This window comes from Hippopotamus amphibius, chromosome 15 (genome assembly GCF_030028045.1).
Source record: "Hippopotamus amphibius kiboko isolate mHipAmp2 chromosome 15, mHipAmp2.hap2, whole genome shotgun sequence".
Lineage (NCBI taxonomy): Eukaryota > Metazoa > Chordata > Mammalia > Artiodactyla > Hippopotamidae > Hippopotamus > Hippopotamus amphibius.
In genome coordinates, this window is record NC_080200.1 from 16088529 (window position 1) to 16102814 (window position 14286).

At 50.2% G+C, this 14286-nt stretch overlaps 2 protein-coding genes across 4 annotated transcripts in view; one reads left to right on the top strand and one right to left on the bottom strand.

The window, feature by feature from the left end:
• Nucleotides 1-1719: 1719 nt before the first annotated feature.
• Nucleotides 1720-3273, top strand: INSL3 (insulin like 3). Its single transcript, XM_057709834.1, has 2 exons — nucleotides 1720-1911; nucleotides 2747-3273. The coding sequence occupies exons 1-2, from the start codon at nucleotides 1722-1724 to the stop codon at nucleotides 2959-2961; spliced, it is 405 nt and encodes a 134-aa protein (XP_057565817.1). The 5' UTR covers nucleotides 1720-1721; the 3' UTR covers nucleotides 2962-3273.
• A 2053-nt stretch (nucleotides 3274-5326) lies between these two features.
• Nucleotides 5327-14286, bottom strand: part of B3GNT3 (UDP-GlcNAc:betaGal beta-1,3-N-acetylglucosaminyltransferase 3) — a 29225-nt gene continuing 20265 nt past the window's right edge. For 2 of the 3 annotated variants that reach the window (XM_057709275.1, XM_057709276.1), the window contains exons 3-4: nucleotides 8393-9012; nucleotides 5327-6907 (exon numbers count right to left, since the gene is read on the bottom strand). In XM_057709275.1, the coding sequence (XP_057565258.1) occupies nucleotides 6356-6907; nucleotides 8393-8962 (1122 nt within the window). In that variant the 5' untranslated portion in view covers nucleotides 8963-9012 and the 3' untranslated portion in view covers nucleotides 5327-6355. Of the gene's footprint in view, nucleotides 6908-8392; nucleotides 9065-14286 lie in introns of those variants that run through there. The other variant, XM_057709274.1, reaches the window with a different exon arrangement.

Sequence of the window (14286 nt, forward strand, 5' to 3'; positions counted from 1 at the left end):
GATTACAGGCTCTTGGTGGGTGGAGGGAACAGGCTGCTCTAGGGAGGGGGCGGGGGGCAGAGGGCAAGGCTGGGTTGAGAGGGTTAGGCTGTGGGGAGGGGTCCAGCATTAGCCAGGGCTGAGTCAGTCCTTCGTTTCCTTCTCAGGACTGCTGGAAAGATTTGGAGAGTGACAGAGACAGACAGAGACCGAGAGAGAGAGAAAGGCCAGGAGAGACTCAGAGAAAGATGGAGGGAGCATTGGAGAGACACAGACAGAGATCTCTGTGCCTACTGTCGTAGCCTGCTTTGGTGAAAAGGGGGAGGGGACTGCAAGACAGGGTTTTCAGCTCAGGGTCTCCCCCGTGTTGAGTTGAGTAACCTCTCTTTCTGCTTAGCTTCCCTCCTTGGTAAAACTGGCACCCAGATTGGCACCTCTAGCCCCTGCCCAACCCAAGGAGATCCTGATTTGGGAGAGGCAGAACCAACCAATACTCCCAGCCCCAGGGCCCAGCCTCTTGTGACACTGGGCAAGTGGGGGGCGGGGGTCCCCTCTCTGAGCCTCAGTTTCCTTATTTGTCCAGTAATAAGGACAACAAGATTCTGAATGGCCCTGGTCTCACCACCACCATCCCGTGGAATTATTATTTCTCAGTTTATTTTTCTTCTTTAAAAGCATTAAAAAATAAAGACTCCTCAGCCCAGGGAGAGAGACCATGGCTGTTCTGTGTGGATTTCAGCCTATCAATAACCAATGCTGTGGTTGGCCCTCGGAGTTCTTACAATGATTGCAAGATGCCTTTCAGCAATAACCCTCAGGAAACTTTGAGAAAATAAAGGTTTATGACGTAAATTATACAGCACACCTGGAAATTACACAGCACACTGGGAGCCACAGAGCAGGTCCTGGGTAGAGGGAGCAGTGTGCATCTGGGGTCCTGCTTTTGTCAGGGTAAAGGGTAGAGCCTAAGGGTTCATGCGCTCACTCTTTTTCAAATTAATTAATTAATTAATTAATTTATTGGGTCTTCCTTGCTGCATGTGGGTTTTCTCTAGTGGTGAGCGGGAGCTACTCTTCATTGTGGTGCACGGGTTTCTCATTGTGGTGACTTCTCGTGTTGCAGAGCATGGGCTCTAGGGCGCATGGGCTTCAGTAGTTGTGGCTCGTGGGCTCTAGAGCGAAGCCTCAGTAGTTGTGGCGCACAGGCTTAGTTGCTCCACAGCATGTGGGATCCTCCCCGGGGCAGGGATCGAACCTGTGTCCCCTGCATTGGCAGGTGGATTCTAAACCACTGAGTCACCAGGCAAGTCCCACGGGCTCACTCTTTATTGGTGAATTTAACATGGGTTGGAATTTAAAGCACAAGAAGAGAAAAACAAAACAACCCACCAAAAAACAACCCAGTGGCCCAAATGGTAAGTTACTGAAATCAGCCAAGATGTCTAAAACAAAAGTGCGTCAGTGGGGGGAGATGGCCTGGCCCTTTATCTAGTCACATTTATTGGAGAGCCATCTATGAATCCAGATGCCTCAGCAATCAAAGCTTGTCAGGCACTCAGGTCATAAAAAAGAGAAAACCCAACTATCAGGGGTTCCACTATGTTTGCCCTGACCCTGCTCTTGACCTTCTCCCTGGACCATCCTGCGGGAATGCTCTGTTCCTCCTCCAAGGCTCCCAGCTGGGGCGGACCGGGCGCCTATAAGGGGGAGATCTCTACCGGGGCGCGGTGCGTTCCGCAGCCATGGACCCCCGTCGGCTCACCTGGACTCTGGTGCTGCTGGGCCCGGCCCTGGCGCTCGCCCTAGGCCCTGCCCCCGCCCAGGAGACGCCGGAGAAGCTGTGTGGCCACCACTTCGTGCGCGCGCTGGTGCGGCTGTGCGGGGGCCCGCGCTGGTCCCCCGAGGAGGGGCGACCTGTGGCTGGCGGCGACCGTGAGTGGCGGCGGGCGAGGACTGTGCTCTGGGGTCTTTGGGCAGGTGCATGCCGACGGATTTGCATGCATGTTCTGGGGTCCACCTGCCGGCCGAGCGGGTGTGTGCAAGTCCGCGGGGATGCGCGCCCAGTCCGGCGCGGGAATCAGTGCGAGGCGAGCGAGGCAGAATCTTAACAAAGTGCTCGATTAAATCAGATCCTGTCTTTATTTACAATTTCAATATTTTGATCTTCAGGAATTTTGGCATTAATTTTAACTTTAAAATATTCCGTTACAATAGGATTGATCTTGATCGTTGAGGTTTTTTTTGCTTTTTGTTTTTTTTGCGCTCCGTTAAATTGCGCGCTCCAGACCAGGGCCTCGCTCTCTTCACCCTAGTCCCTGGCCCTGGTGCAGGGGGTTGTAAAACAGCTTTGTGTACAACCTCTGTCACACGCGTATGTCTCCTATGTGTGTAAGTCTGTGTGACACAGGTACAGATGGGTGTGCAGAGGTGCGTGTGGTGGGGTCGGGGAACTGGGAGGGCTTATGAGGGTGTGTGCCTTTGTCCGTGTGTACATGTATGTCACCTCACCCCTGCTGGCTTTGCTCTGTGAAGCGTTTGTGCCTTCTTATGATAGGTGGGAGTGTGCACAGCTGGGGACTTGAGTGTGGGTGTGGGTCGAGTGTGCACGTCTGGATGGGGGATTCGATCTGTGCCTGGTATACAGTAGGCACTTAATAAATGCTCACTTTCTATTTGTGTGCATGGTGAGTGTTTGGTGGCCGTGTGTGTAGTGTGGGTGGGGTCCTCTGGGGTCCCCCCTCTATGCTGAATTCCTCCCTGTCCCCAGGTGAGCTGCTACGGTGGCTGGAAGGACAACATTTCCTCCATGGGCTGATGGCCAGTGAGGACCCCGTGCTGGTACTCGCCCCAGAGCCCCTGCGCCAGGCCTCTGGCCATCACCACCACCACCGCCGCCGCCGGGCAGCTGCCATCAACCCTGCCCGTCACTGCTGCCTCAGTGGTTGCACCCGGCAAGACCTGCTGACCCTCTGTCCCCACTGAACCCTCCCGGAGTGTGGCATGGGGGAGCCTGAGACTCACAGGCGTCTGCTCTGGTGAGCTCCTGGTGCCACACAGCACCATGAAGCCACACATCCGGGGGACATTGTTGATTACCTCCTAGAACAAGGAGCTCACCACCTCACCCAGGCCACCTGTCAGCCAACTGGGGAAAACACCAGACCCCAAACCTGGCTTGGAGGACACCTGTTCTCAAATGTTCTCACCTCAGAGGAGCCCTAGGTGCCTCGCTCCCTGCATTTGACACCCCTCTTGTTGTCTCCTCAATAGTAAATAAATAAGATGCCTGCAAAATCTGAAGCAACTTTTTGCATTTTCTTAAGCAAAAGGGACAAGCCTGGGTCAACCTTTGTGTGGAATTGTCCTCTGGCAGCCGTGGACCCAACCACACTTCCAGAAACTTAATAACAATTGGAGAGTCATCACAACACAAAGTGGGGAAACTGAGGCCAAGGGAGCTGGCTGTTTGCCAAGGGTAGACAGGGAGGGAATGGCCAAGTTCAGGATTTGCATCCAGGTCTTTGTCATGACTCATGGGGGGTCTTAACCTCACTTAACATCCACTTATCAGTGGACACAACGCAGGAACACCTGAACGAGCCACAGAGGATATTTATTGATCCAACTTTTAGCTTGCACTTGCATCCTCCCTTCATCCCGAGATAGGAATTTTCTGATATGACTCTCTTGAAAAAATGATCAGGCATTTGACTATGTGATCTGTTCACATGTGTATTAGTTTCCTAAGGCTACTATAACAGCCACAGACTGGGTGGCTTAAAATAGTAGAAACTTAGTCCGTCCCAGTTCTAGAAGCCAGACATCAGAAATCAAGGTGTTGGCAGGGTTGGTTCTTTTTGAAAGGCTCTGAGGAAGATTCTGTCCCCCTGCCTCTCTCAACTTTGGGGGGTTAATGGCAAGTCTTGCATCACTCCAAGCTCTGCCTCCTTCTCCTCATCGTCTTCTTTTCTGTGTCTCTCTGTGTGTTCGCTTCTGTCTCTTATAAAAGCACTCTCATTTGATTCAGAGCCCACCCTAATCCAGGATGATCTTATCTTGATCCTGACCTTCATTACATCTGCAAAGACTCTGTTTCCAAATAAGGCCAATATTCTGAGGTCCAGGTGGATGGGAACTTTTGTGAGACACTATTCAATCCAGTGCAGTAGGGGAGCAGCACTCTTTCCCAAGGGCAATGGGGAGCCACAGAGGGTGTTTGAACAAGGGCAGGATGAGGTCAGATCTACCTGGTAGAAACCCCTGCAACCCCTGTCTCCTCTGGCTTGGATGCTGCCTCAGCCTCCATCTTACTTTCCAACAGTCTCCATGGCAGCCGCAGGGCTTCTTAAAACTTAAAAACTAATCATGTCATTTTCTTGCTCCAAAGATGCCACACCCCTCAAAATAACACCGTCTCTCCTCACCCCAGCCCACAAGGCCCTATATGATTAGTCCCTGTGATATCCTGTCCCCTCTCCCTCCATCTCCTCCTTACCCAGCTCCAGCCAGAGCTTCCTGGCTGAAATTTAAATGCTCCTAGATCATCTCACTTCAGGACCTTTGCATATGCTGTGCCCTCTGCCTGGAACATCCTCCTCTCAATTCTCCCCAAGGCCATAACCTCCTCCTTCAGGCCTCATCTCTGCAGTCCCAGCCCCGCTGACTTCCTGGCTAGTACTTAACTCCATCACTGTGTGTCCAATCACCTCATTGTAATTCTCCTCAAAGTTCTTACCACTTCTGGTAGCTTCCTGTTTCATTGTTCATAGGTTTGTTTACTCACTATAAGGTGGGTCAATGCCCACTGACCTTTTCCATGGGGATGGGAGGAGGAGTACAGGGCAAGGTGTGCAGCACACAGTAGGTGCACAATAAATACTTAAAGAAGGGATACAAGGAGGGGGACAGAGGACAGTAGAGCTGTAGTCCCAGTGGGAGGAGGCGAGCCTGGGGAAGGGAGGGGAAGCTGCGTGGTGGCAGGGTGGGAGTCAGAAGGAGCCTTGCCAGAAGCAGGTGGGCCCAGCGTCCCACACAGCCAGGAGCAGCCACACCCCGTGCCCCTCTCTCCTGAGCCTGCCATCAAGCCGGAAGTGAGTATCAGTCTAGGGCAGGGAATAGAAGCTGAGGGCAATAGGGAGCCATGGAGGGTGTGTGAGTGTGCGGGAGGTGGGGGGGGGGGGGGAGCGGGGATGATGTAAGATCTGCCTGATAGAAACTTCTATAGCCCCTACTTCATCCATGCCATATTTTCTTCTGGAAATAAGATTTTAAGGATGAATGTAGACTGATCTGAGTTAAAACTTGTAAGTCAATTAAAAAAAAAAAAAGACCACTAAGTCTTCTCAAAACATTTTATTTCCTGAGAACCTGGTCTCCAGTCCTCACTCTGCTGTGTGAGGCCCCCCTTGCCATCGCCCCAGTCCCTGTGAAGCCTGTCCAAGGGTAGCAGGGCTGGGGGTCACCAGTTCACTTGGCTCTCCCCAATCTGAGAGACACACAGGGGTGAGTGCCAGTTCTGGGTCTCAAGAACTCAGAGCCCCCCATGGACCTGAATATCCCCCTTCTCTGGGCACTAAGATGAGTGTGTGGGCTGGCCTTGGGCCCAGTGAAGACCCCTCTGGCCCCAATACTCTTCCCTGCGTTCTTGGGGAGCACAGGTGTAGGGGCTGGGTACTGCCTGGGACTCTAGAAACTCTGAGCTCCCACAGCCTGAGACAGATAGCTGCCTTCCTCCCCTGCCCAATGTTTCCACCATTAGAGCACTTGCTGCCACAAGCAGGGAGGGGACAGTCCCTTTCACAGCCTCTCTGGCCCCTCCCACCATCTGAGGGGTCCAAGATTCAGGGAGAGATGGAGAAAAGAAACCCTCTTTCCCCAGCTGAAAAATCCTTCTCACTGCAGCTGCATGTGGACCCAGGAGTTCTCAATTAACCTTGAACCATGGCCAGAACTCACCCACCACTGTAGTTTCATGACCAAGGAGAGGCTGGCCACTGCTTAGGGTTCAGCCCATTATCCAGGTCAGGGGTAGGAAGTGGAACATTGAAAAGGGATGGATGCAGCAGCAGCAGGTGGGACCCTAGCAGAAGTGCTTCTGCCGTTAGCTGCCATAGAAAGAGATGGTCTCTTCAGCTGAGAGTCTAGGGAGGATGATGGAATATCCTCCTTAGAGTCTAGGGTCTAGGCAGTACCAGGTGGGTTTTGAAGGATGTGTAGGAATTCAGCAGCCAGATGATTCACTCATCCAACCTTCCCCGTACTCTCCTAGGCTCCACCCACTTAGGAGGACACAGGTCTCAGCTTCCCAGAAGGAAGCTGTTGCCCTTTCTAAGGGGATGGAGACAGTAGCCTTGAGGCTGGGGGCTCCGACACCACCTCAATAGATCTGTGTCTGCTTGCCACAGGTGAGGTTGGGCTGGTTCAACGCATCCCACATGAGCAGCATCTCGTAGGGCAAGAAGCGGTGCACCAGCAGCAGCTCTCGGTAGAAGCAGGGGTCAAAGGAGGACAGGCGGCTGGAGGGGGTGTGAACACCGGCCGTGCGGATACCACTGTGTGAGGCGGGCTTCAGGCCCTCCTGATGCAGGCACATGCCTAGGAAGACATCATCAATGGGGAAGAGGTCCAGGGTGGGGGCAGCACGGCGCAGGGCGGTGGCTGTGAAGCGGGACAGTAGGAAGCCGCCACCTCCGCAGTAGGGCGGGTAGTGTTCCTGCTCTGTCACCACCTTCGGCACATAGTACTTGCTCCAGGGAATCCGGATGGGGCCCACATTGTAGATCAGCTGCCCCACAAAGAGGTGGTGCTCAGGGTTGTGGCCCTGCAGGTAGGTGACCATGTTGTCTGTGTGGGCAAAGACGTCATCGTCCCCGTTGAGAATAAAGCTGGCATTGGTGCACCATGTCTCCTGCCACTGTAGGAAGAGCACCTGCAAGGGAGGTGGACAGGGCAAATGGGCTTGATGCCTGGGGCCATCAGCTTTGGGTCCCTGTTGGCCACCCCAGCCCAGTGAGGCCAGGTAAAGATGTGTCCCCTGGTCAGGCTAATCTGGGTTCAGGACTCACTCTGTGGTCCTTTGCAACCAACTGCCCCCCTCTGTGCCTCAGTTTCCAATCTCCCAGACAGGACTCATCATAGGGCCAGTCTTCAGGAATGCTGGGGATCTATAGAGATGATGCTCTGTAAAGCACCAAGAAGTGCTTGAAAACTGTCACATTTACATTTATTGCTATTCCTTCTGACTCTGCCCTGCCAAGCACTGCCGTTAAATAATTACTCACATGATTGTTATATAACATCTACCTCCTCCATCAGACTCTGGGGTCCCCCTGGGGGGGAGCTGTGTCTCTCCTATGTACCATCTCTTCCACATCCAGTATGGGGTCAACACTTTGTGGGTACTGGGTTCATGTTTGTCAGGTTGACGTTTATCACATGCTTTTGTGTTTTGCATTAAGAACATGGCACATTAAGAGGTTCTGGGCCCTCTACCTGCCTGGGCTTCAGTTACCTCCGTAATAACTTTTACTGCATGCTGGGCATTGTACTCAGTGCCTGCCCTACCTTGAATCCCTAAGACAATTTTAGGAGGCAGGTGTGGTCTTCAATCCTACTTACAGATGAGGAAATAGAGGCTGTCCAGAGAAAATGCCTTGAGCAAGCGCATCCATAGAGAAGGTTTGTTGTTCAAGGTCTTAAACTCAGACTTGTCTGTACTTACTATGAGCAGGAATGTGCACTGGGCCCCTTTCAACTTGGGTCTCAACTCAGCTTGCCACCCACCCAACCCTCCACCCAACCTGGTTGGGTCCTTGGAGCCTTCAATTCTTCCTCTAAGCATGGGCAAGATTCTCGCTACCTCTCATGGTTTCTTTCCCACCAGAAAGGTCTTTGTTGAGTATCTACCACACAGACCTAGGCCTCATGGGCAGACAGAATCAGAGCAAAGAAACAAGATGTGTTCTGTCCAGTGCTGCCCATGCACCACTGCCAATGTTATTTGAGCACCTGGCACTGGTCAGGTGCCTTATAAACATCATCTCATGTAATCCTCACAGCAGCCCTCAGAGGTAGGTGAGTTCAATTAATATCCCATTTCCCTGATGAGGAAACTGAGGCACAGAGAGGTTAAAATGATCATCCAGGGCAAACAGCAGATAAGAAGCGGAGCCTGGATTTGAACCCAGGTCATCAAGGCTTGGAGAGGCAGGCTTGTAAGCTCACACCACCCTGTCCTTTCTCCCTGCCTCCCCTGGACAAAGAAAACTTCCGATCACCATGAGGACAGTAGAGGAGTGGGATGAGGTTGACGGGGGCTTCCGGTCCCCACAGCCCCTCAGAGGAGGTGGTAGCAACTTTGGGCAGGAAGGAGAGGTGGCCCCAATCAGGTGACACTGTCCCTCCCCCAGCCCACCTGTTTGAGCGTGAGGTTGAAGAATGAGTCGTGGAAATCCCACTGCAGGATGTCACTGTGCGTCTGCGCCTCCATGGCCAACAGCCGGTTGACTTTGCGTGCCTCCAAAGGGTCGGAGTTGGTGCCCACCAGGAAGAGGCGGCGCAACTGGACACCGTGCACCTGGCGCTCACGGCCCCACGTGCGCCGCACCAGCTCCCGCCGCTCGTAATTGCTGGGTGAGGACTTGATCACCAGCAGCAGAAAGACTGGCTCCGCGCACTTGTCAGGCGGCACGTCCTGGAGTAGCACAAAGTCGCGGCAGTGTTTGTACAGCAGGAAGTTGCGAATGTGTTGCGGCTGCCCCGCGAAGTCCGGCAGGCTGGCCATGGAGGTGTTGGCCAGGCAGGGGGCGGGCGGTGGGCGGGAGGGCAGCTTGGGCCAGACTCGAGCCCTGGGGGTGGCCGGCGGCTCCTTCAGGCCAGGGGTGGTAGATGGTGACATGTGCATATTCAAGAGGAGGAGGAGGATGAAGGCGCCCAGAGTCACAGCCAGGCCCACCTGTGTCTTCAGAGGCCGGGAACACCTCATTCTGGTTCGCCCGAGTGTGGGATTAGTCCAAGGAGACCCCTGGGCAGCTCCTGCTGACAATAACATGCACTGAAGATGCCTGAAGATGCAGGATGGGCCAAGCACTTTTCCTGAACTACCTGTGGACCCCAACACCTGGTGGCAGCCCTACAGTTCTCAAGTTGGAAAAATACTGAAATTCATCCCCAGAGATTCCCCCCACCCACCCACACACACACACCTTCTCCAGTACCCTGTGTTGGCTCTGACTGTTGCCCAGGCCCTACCAGGGATCAATATTTACAGAGAAAAAAGGCATGGAGATGCCAAGGTGAGCCTCCCATATTCATTGTGCCCAGAATCCACCCCCCATCCAACCTAGTCCTCTTTTATGACCCTGCCTCAGAGATGGCCCAGGAGCCTCCTTGAGAGAGACAGACAACTCCCTCTTTAGTAGTTGATAGCTGCTAGGGTCCTTCCTGCTTCCCTTTTCACTTGCTCTTCCAGAAAGCTCTGAACTTCCAGGATTCTGATATAACCATCACTCATTCTTCTTGACTATTTTTAATGGTCCTGTGAGCTGAGCATGGGCCCTGGCTCTTCACAGACCCCTCAGGCCCAGCATGTCTCAAACAAAGCTATCTTCCTTGGCAAACTTCTATTCCTCCTTTAAAACCCATCTCAAATGATCCATTCTCTGGGAAGCCCTCTTGGACCCCTCAGAAAGAGTCCTGGTTCCCTATTTTTTTTTCCATAAATTTATTTATTTATTGGCTGTGTTGGGTCTTCATTGCTGCACACGGGCTTTTTCTAGTTGCAGCGAGCAGAGGCTACTCTTCATTGTAGTGCATGGGCTCCTCATTGCTGTGGCTTCTCTTGTTGCAGAGCACGGGCTCTAGGCACATGGGCTTCCATAGTTGCGGCACACGAGCTCAAGAGTTGTGGCTCACGGGCTTAGTTGCTCTGCAGCATGTGGGATCTTCCTGGGGCAGGGATCGAACCCATGTCCCCTGCATTGGCAGGCAGATTCTCAACCACTGCGCCACCTAGGAAGCCCGTGGTTCTCTATTTAGCCCTGTCTCCCTCCCTGGCTCAGTCATGATCTCATGGGGGTGTCTGTGTCTGCCTTTTTCTTCCCAAGACTGGGGACTTCTTGAGGGTCCTGGCATTGCCCAGCATGAAGTAGACAAATGGGGGAAGCAGAGAGTGTCTGAATGAATGAATTTGTGAATAAAAGTAAATTAATTAAGTTTCTCTCTGGCACACTTTTTTTGGGGGGGGGTGGGGTGGGGAGAGGTGAAGTAGAAAAGAAGAGCTTTATTGCTTTCCCAAGGAAGAGGGGGAAACAGGAAGCTTAAGCCCCTCAAAACTGTGTCCCAATCTGGGAGGATTTGGCGATGGTTCAAGAGCAGGGTTGCTGATAAGGATTAGGGTGTGTGCACAGCCTGCAGTCCTTTAATCTGGTCGCAGGTAGTCTCTCTCTCTCTCTTTTTAATTTATTCATTGGCTGCGTTGGGTCTTGCTGTGTGCAAGCTTTCTCTAGTTGTGGCAAGGGGGGTGCTACTCTTTGTTGCAATGCTCAGGCTTCTCATTGTGGTGGCTTCTCTTGTCATGGGGCACGGGCTCTAGGTGCGCAGGCTTCAGTAGATGCAGCACGCAGGCTCAGGAGTTGTGGCACACAGGCTTAGTTGCTCCACTGCATGTGGGATCTTCCCGGACCAGGGCTTGAACTCGTGTCCCCTGCATTGGCAGGCGGATTCTTAACCACTGAGCCACCAGGGAAGTCCCCTGGTCTCAGGTAGTCTCTCGATAAGCTTCTCTGGTTCCTTTAATCTGGCCTCAGGTGGTCTTTTCTGGAGTGAAGAATGCTAACATCTTCCATTTATTGGGGGTTTTAGTTCTGGTCTCAGGACTTAATGAAGCTCAGGTTCTTGATCACAGAAAGAGTTCAGTGAGAGGAGATAGGATCAAGATGGCAGAGTAGGAGGACGTGCGCTCACTCCCTCTTGCAAGAGCACCAGAATTACAACTAACTGCTGAACAATCATTGACAGAAAGACACTGGAACTCACCAAAAAAAGACACCCCACATCCAAAGACAAAGGAGAAGCCACAATGAGACGGTAGTAGGGCCACAATCTCGTTAAAATCAAATCCCATAAATGCTGGGTGGGTGACTCACAAACTGGAGAACAGTTATACCACAGAAGTCCACCCACTAAAGTGAGGGTTCTGAGCCCCATGTCAGGCTTCCCAACCTGGGAGTCCAGCAACAGGAGGAGGAATCCCCAGAGAATCAGACTCTGAAAGCCAGCAGGATTTGATTGCAGGACCTCCACAGGACTGAGGGAAAGAGAGACTCCACTCTTGGAGGGCACACAAAAAAAGTGTGCTCACCAGGACCCAGGGGGAAGGAGCAGTGACCCCATAGGAGACTGAACCAGACCTACCTGCTAGTGTTGGAGGGTTGCCTGTGGAGGTCGGGGGGTGGCTGTAGCTCACCAAGGAGACGGCGCACTGGTGGCAGGGGTTCTGGGAGATGCTCATTGGTGTGAGCCTTCCCAGAGTCTGCCATTAGCCCCACCAAAGAGCCTGTAAGCGCCAGTGTTAAGTGGCCTCAGGCCAATCAACCAACAGGGTGGGAACACAGCCCCACCCATTGGCAGACAAGCAGATTAAAGTCTTACTGAGCTCCACCCACCCAACCCAACCCACTATCAGTCCCTCCCATCAGGAAGCACCCACAAACCTCCTAGATAGCTTCCTCCACAAGAGGGCAGACAGCAGTATCAAGCAGTATCAGCAGTATTTTGTCTTGTGGAACTGAAAACCACAGCCACAGAAAGACAGAGAAAATGAAAAAGCAGAGGACTTTGTACCAGATGAAGGGACAGGATAAAACCCCAGAAAAACAACTAAATGAAGAGGAGATAGGCACCCTTCCAGAAAAAGAATTCAGAATAATGATGGTGAAGATGATCCAGGACTTTGAAAAAAGACTGGATGCAAAGATTGAAAAGTTTACCAAAGACCTAGAAGAATTAAAGAGCAAACAAACAGAGATATGCAACACAATAACTGAAATGAAAAATACACTAGAAGGAACCAATAGCAGATTAACTGAGGCAGAAGGGCGAATAAGTGAGCTGGAAGACAGAATGGTGATAATCACTGATGCGGAAAAGAATAAACAAAAAAGAATGAAAAGAAAAGACAGCCTAAGAGACCTCTGGGACAATGTTAAACGTGCCAACATTCGCATTATAGGGGTCCCAGAAGGAGAAGAGAGAGAGGAAGGACCCGAGAAAATATTGGAAGAGATTCTAGTTGAAAACTTCCCTAATATGGGAAAGGAAATAGCTACCCAAGTCCAGGAAGAGGAGAGAGTCCCAGGCAGGATAAACCCAAGGAGAAACACGCCAAGACATATAGTAGTCAATTTGACAAAAATTAAAGACAGAGAAAAGTTATTAAAAGCAACCAGCAAAAAACGACAAATAACATACAAGGGAACTCCCATAAGGTTAACGGCCGATTTCTCAGCAGAAACTCTGCAAGCCCAAAGGGAGTGGCATGATTATTTAAAGTGATGAAAGGGAAGAACCTACAACCGAGAATACTCTACCCAGCAAGAATCTCATTCAGATTCGATGGAGAAATCAAAAGCTTTACAGACAAACAACAGCTAAGAGAATTCAGCACCACCAAACCAGCCCTACAACAAATGCTAAAGAAACTTCTCTAAGTGGAAACATAAGAGAAGAAAAGGACCTATAAAAACAACAACAAAACAATTAAGAAAATGGTAATAGGAACATACATATTGATAATCATCTTGAATGTAAATGGACTAAATGCACCAACCAAAAGACACAGACTGGCTGAATGGATACAAAAACAGACCCATATACATGCTGTCTACAAGAGACCCACTTCAGACCTAGGGACACATGCAGAGTGAAGGTGAGGGGATGGAAAAAGATATCCCATGCAAATGGAAATCAAAAAAAAGCTGGAGTAGCAATACTTATATCAAATAAAATAGACTTTAAAATAAAAAATGTTATAAGAGACAAGAAAGGACACTACATAAAGATCAAGGGATCAATCCAAGAAGAGGAGATAACAATTATAAATATAAATGTGCACCCAATATAGGAGCACCTCAATACATAAGGCAAATACTAACAACTATGAAAGAGGAAATCGACAGGAACACAATCATAGTGGGGGACTTTAACACCCCACTTACACCAATGGACAGATCATCCACACGGAAAATTAATAAGGAAACACAAGCTTTAAATGACACAATAAATCAGCTTGATTTAATAGATATCTATAGGACATTACATCCAAAAACAGCAGATTACACGTTCTTCTCAAGTGCACATGGAACATTCTCCAGGGTAGATCACATTTTGGGTCATAAATCAAGCATTGGTAAATTCAAGAAAATTGAAATCATATCAAGCATCTTTTCGACCAAAACGTTAAGAGATTAGAAATCAATTACTGGAAAAAAACTGTAAAAAACACAAACACATGGAGGTTAAACAATATGGTACTAAATAACCAAGAGATCACTGAAGAAATCAAAGAGGAAGTCAAAAAATACCTAGAGACAAATGACAATGAAAACACAATGATCCAAAACCTATGGGATGCAGCAAAGGCAGTTCTAAGAGGGAAGTTTATAGCAATACAATCCTACCTTAAGAAACAAGAAAAATCCCAAATAAACAATCTAACCTTACACCTAAAGAAACTTGAGAAAGAAGAGCAAACAAAACCCAAAGTTAGTAGACAAACTGGGACATTTGTAGAGACATGGATGGACCTAGAGACTGTCAAACAGAGTGCAATGAGTCAAAGAGAAAACAAATGTTGTATATTAACACATGTATGTGGACTATAGAAAAATGGTACAAATCAACCGGTTTGCAAGGCAGAAATAGAGACACAGATGTAGAGAACAAACATATGGACACCAAGTGGGGAAAGCAGGGAGGGTTGGGGGGCAATGAATTGGCAAATTGGGATACCAGGTTGTACACTCTAAATATATGCTGTTTATTGTCTGTTAACTGTATCTCAATAAAAGTTCTTTAAGAAAAAAAAAAAGAATTCAGTGAGAGACAAAGTGATAGGTAAGAAGTGGATTTATTTATAGAGAAACACACTCGACAGAGTGTGGGCCATCTCAGAAAGCAAGAGCAGCTTGGCACTCTCTTATTTATCTGTCAAAACCACCCCTCCTAGAAGATTTCCTTTTCCATATCCAGGTAGAGCCCTTGGTCTCCTGTCCAGATCCCTTTCCCAGGCGTCCCTGGACCCCCTCGATA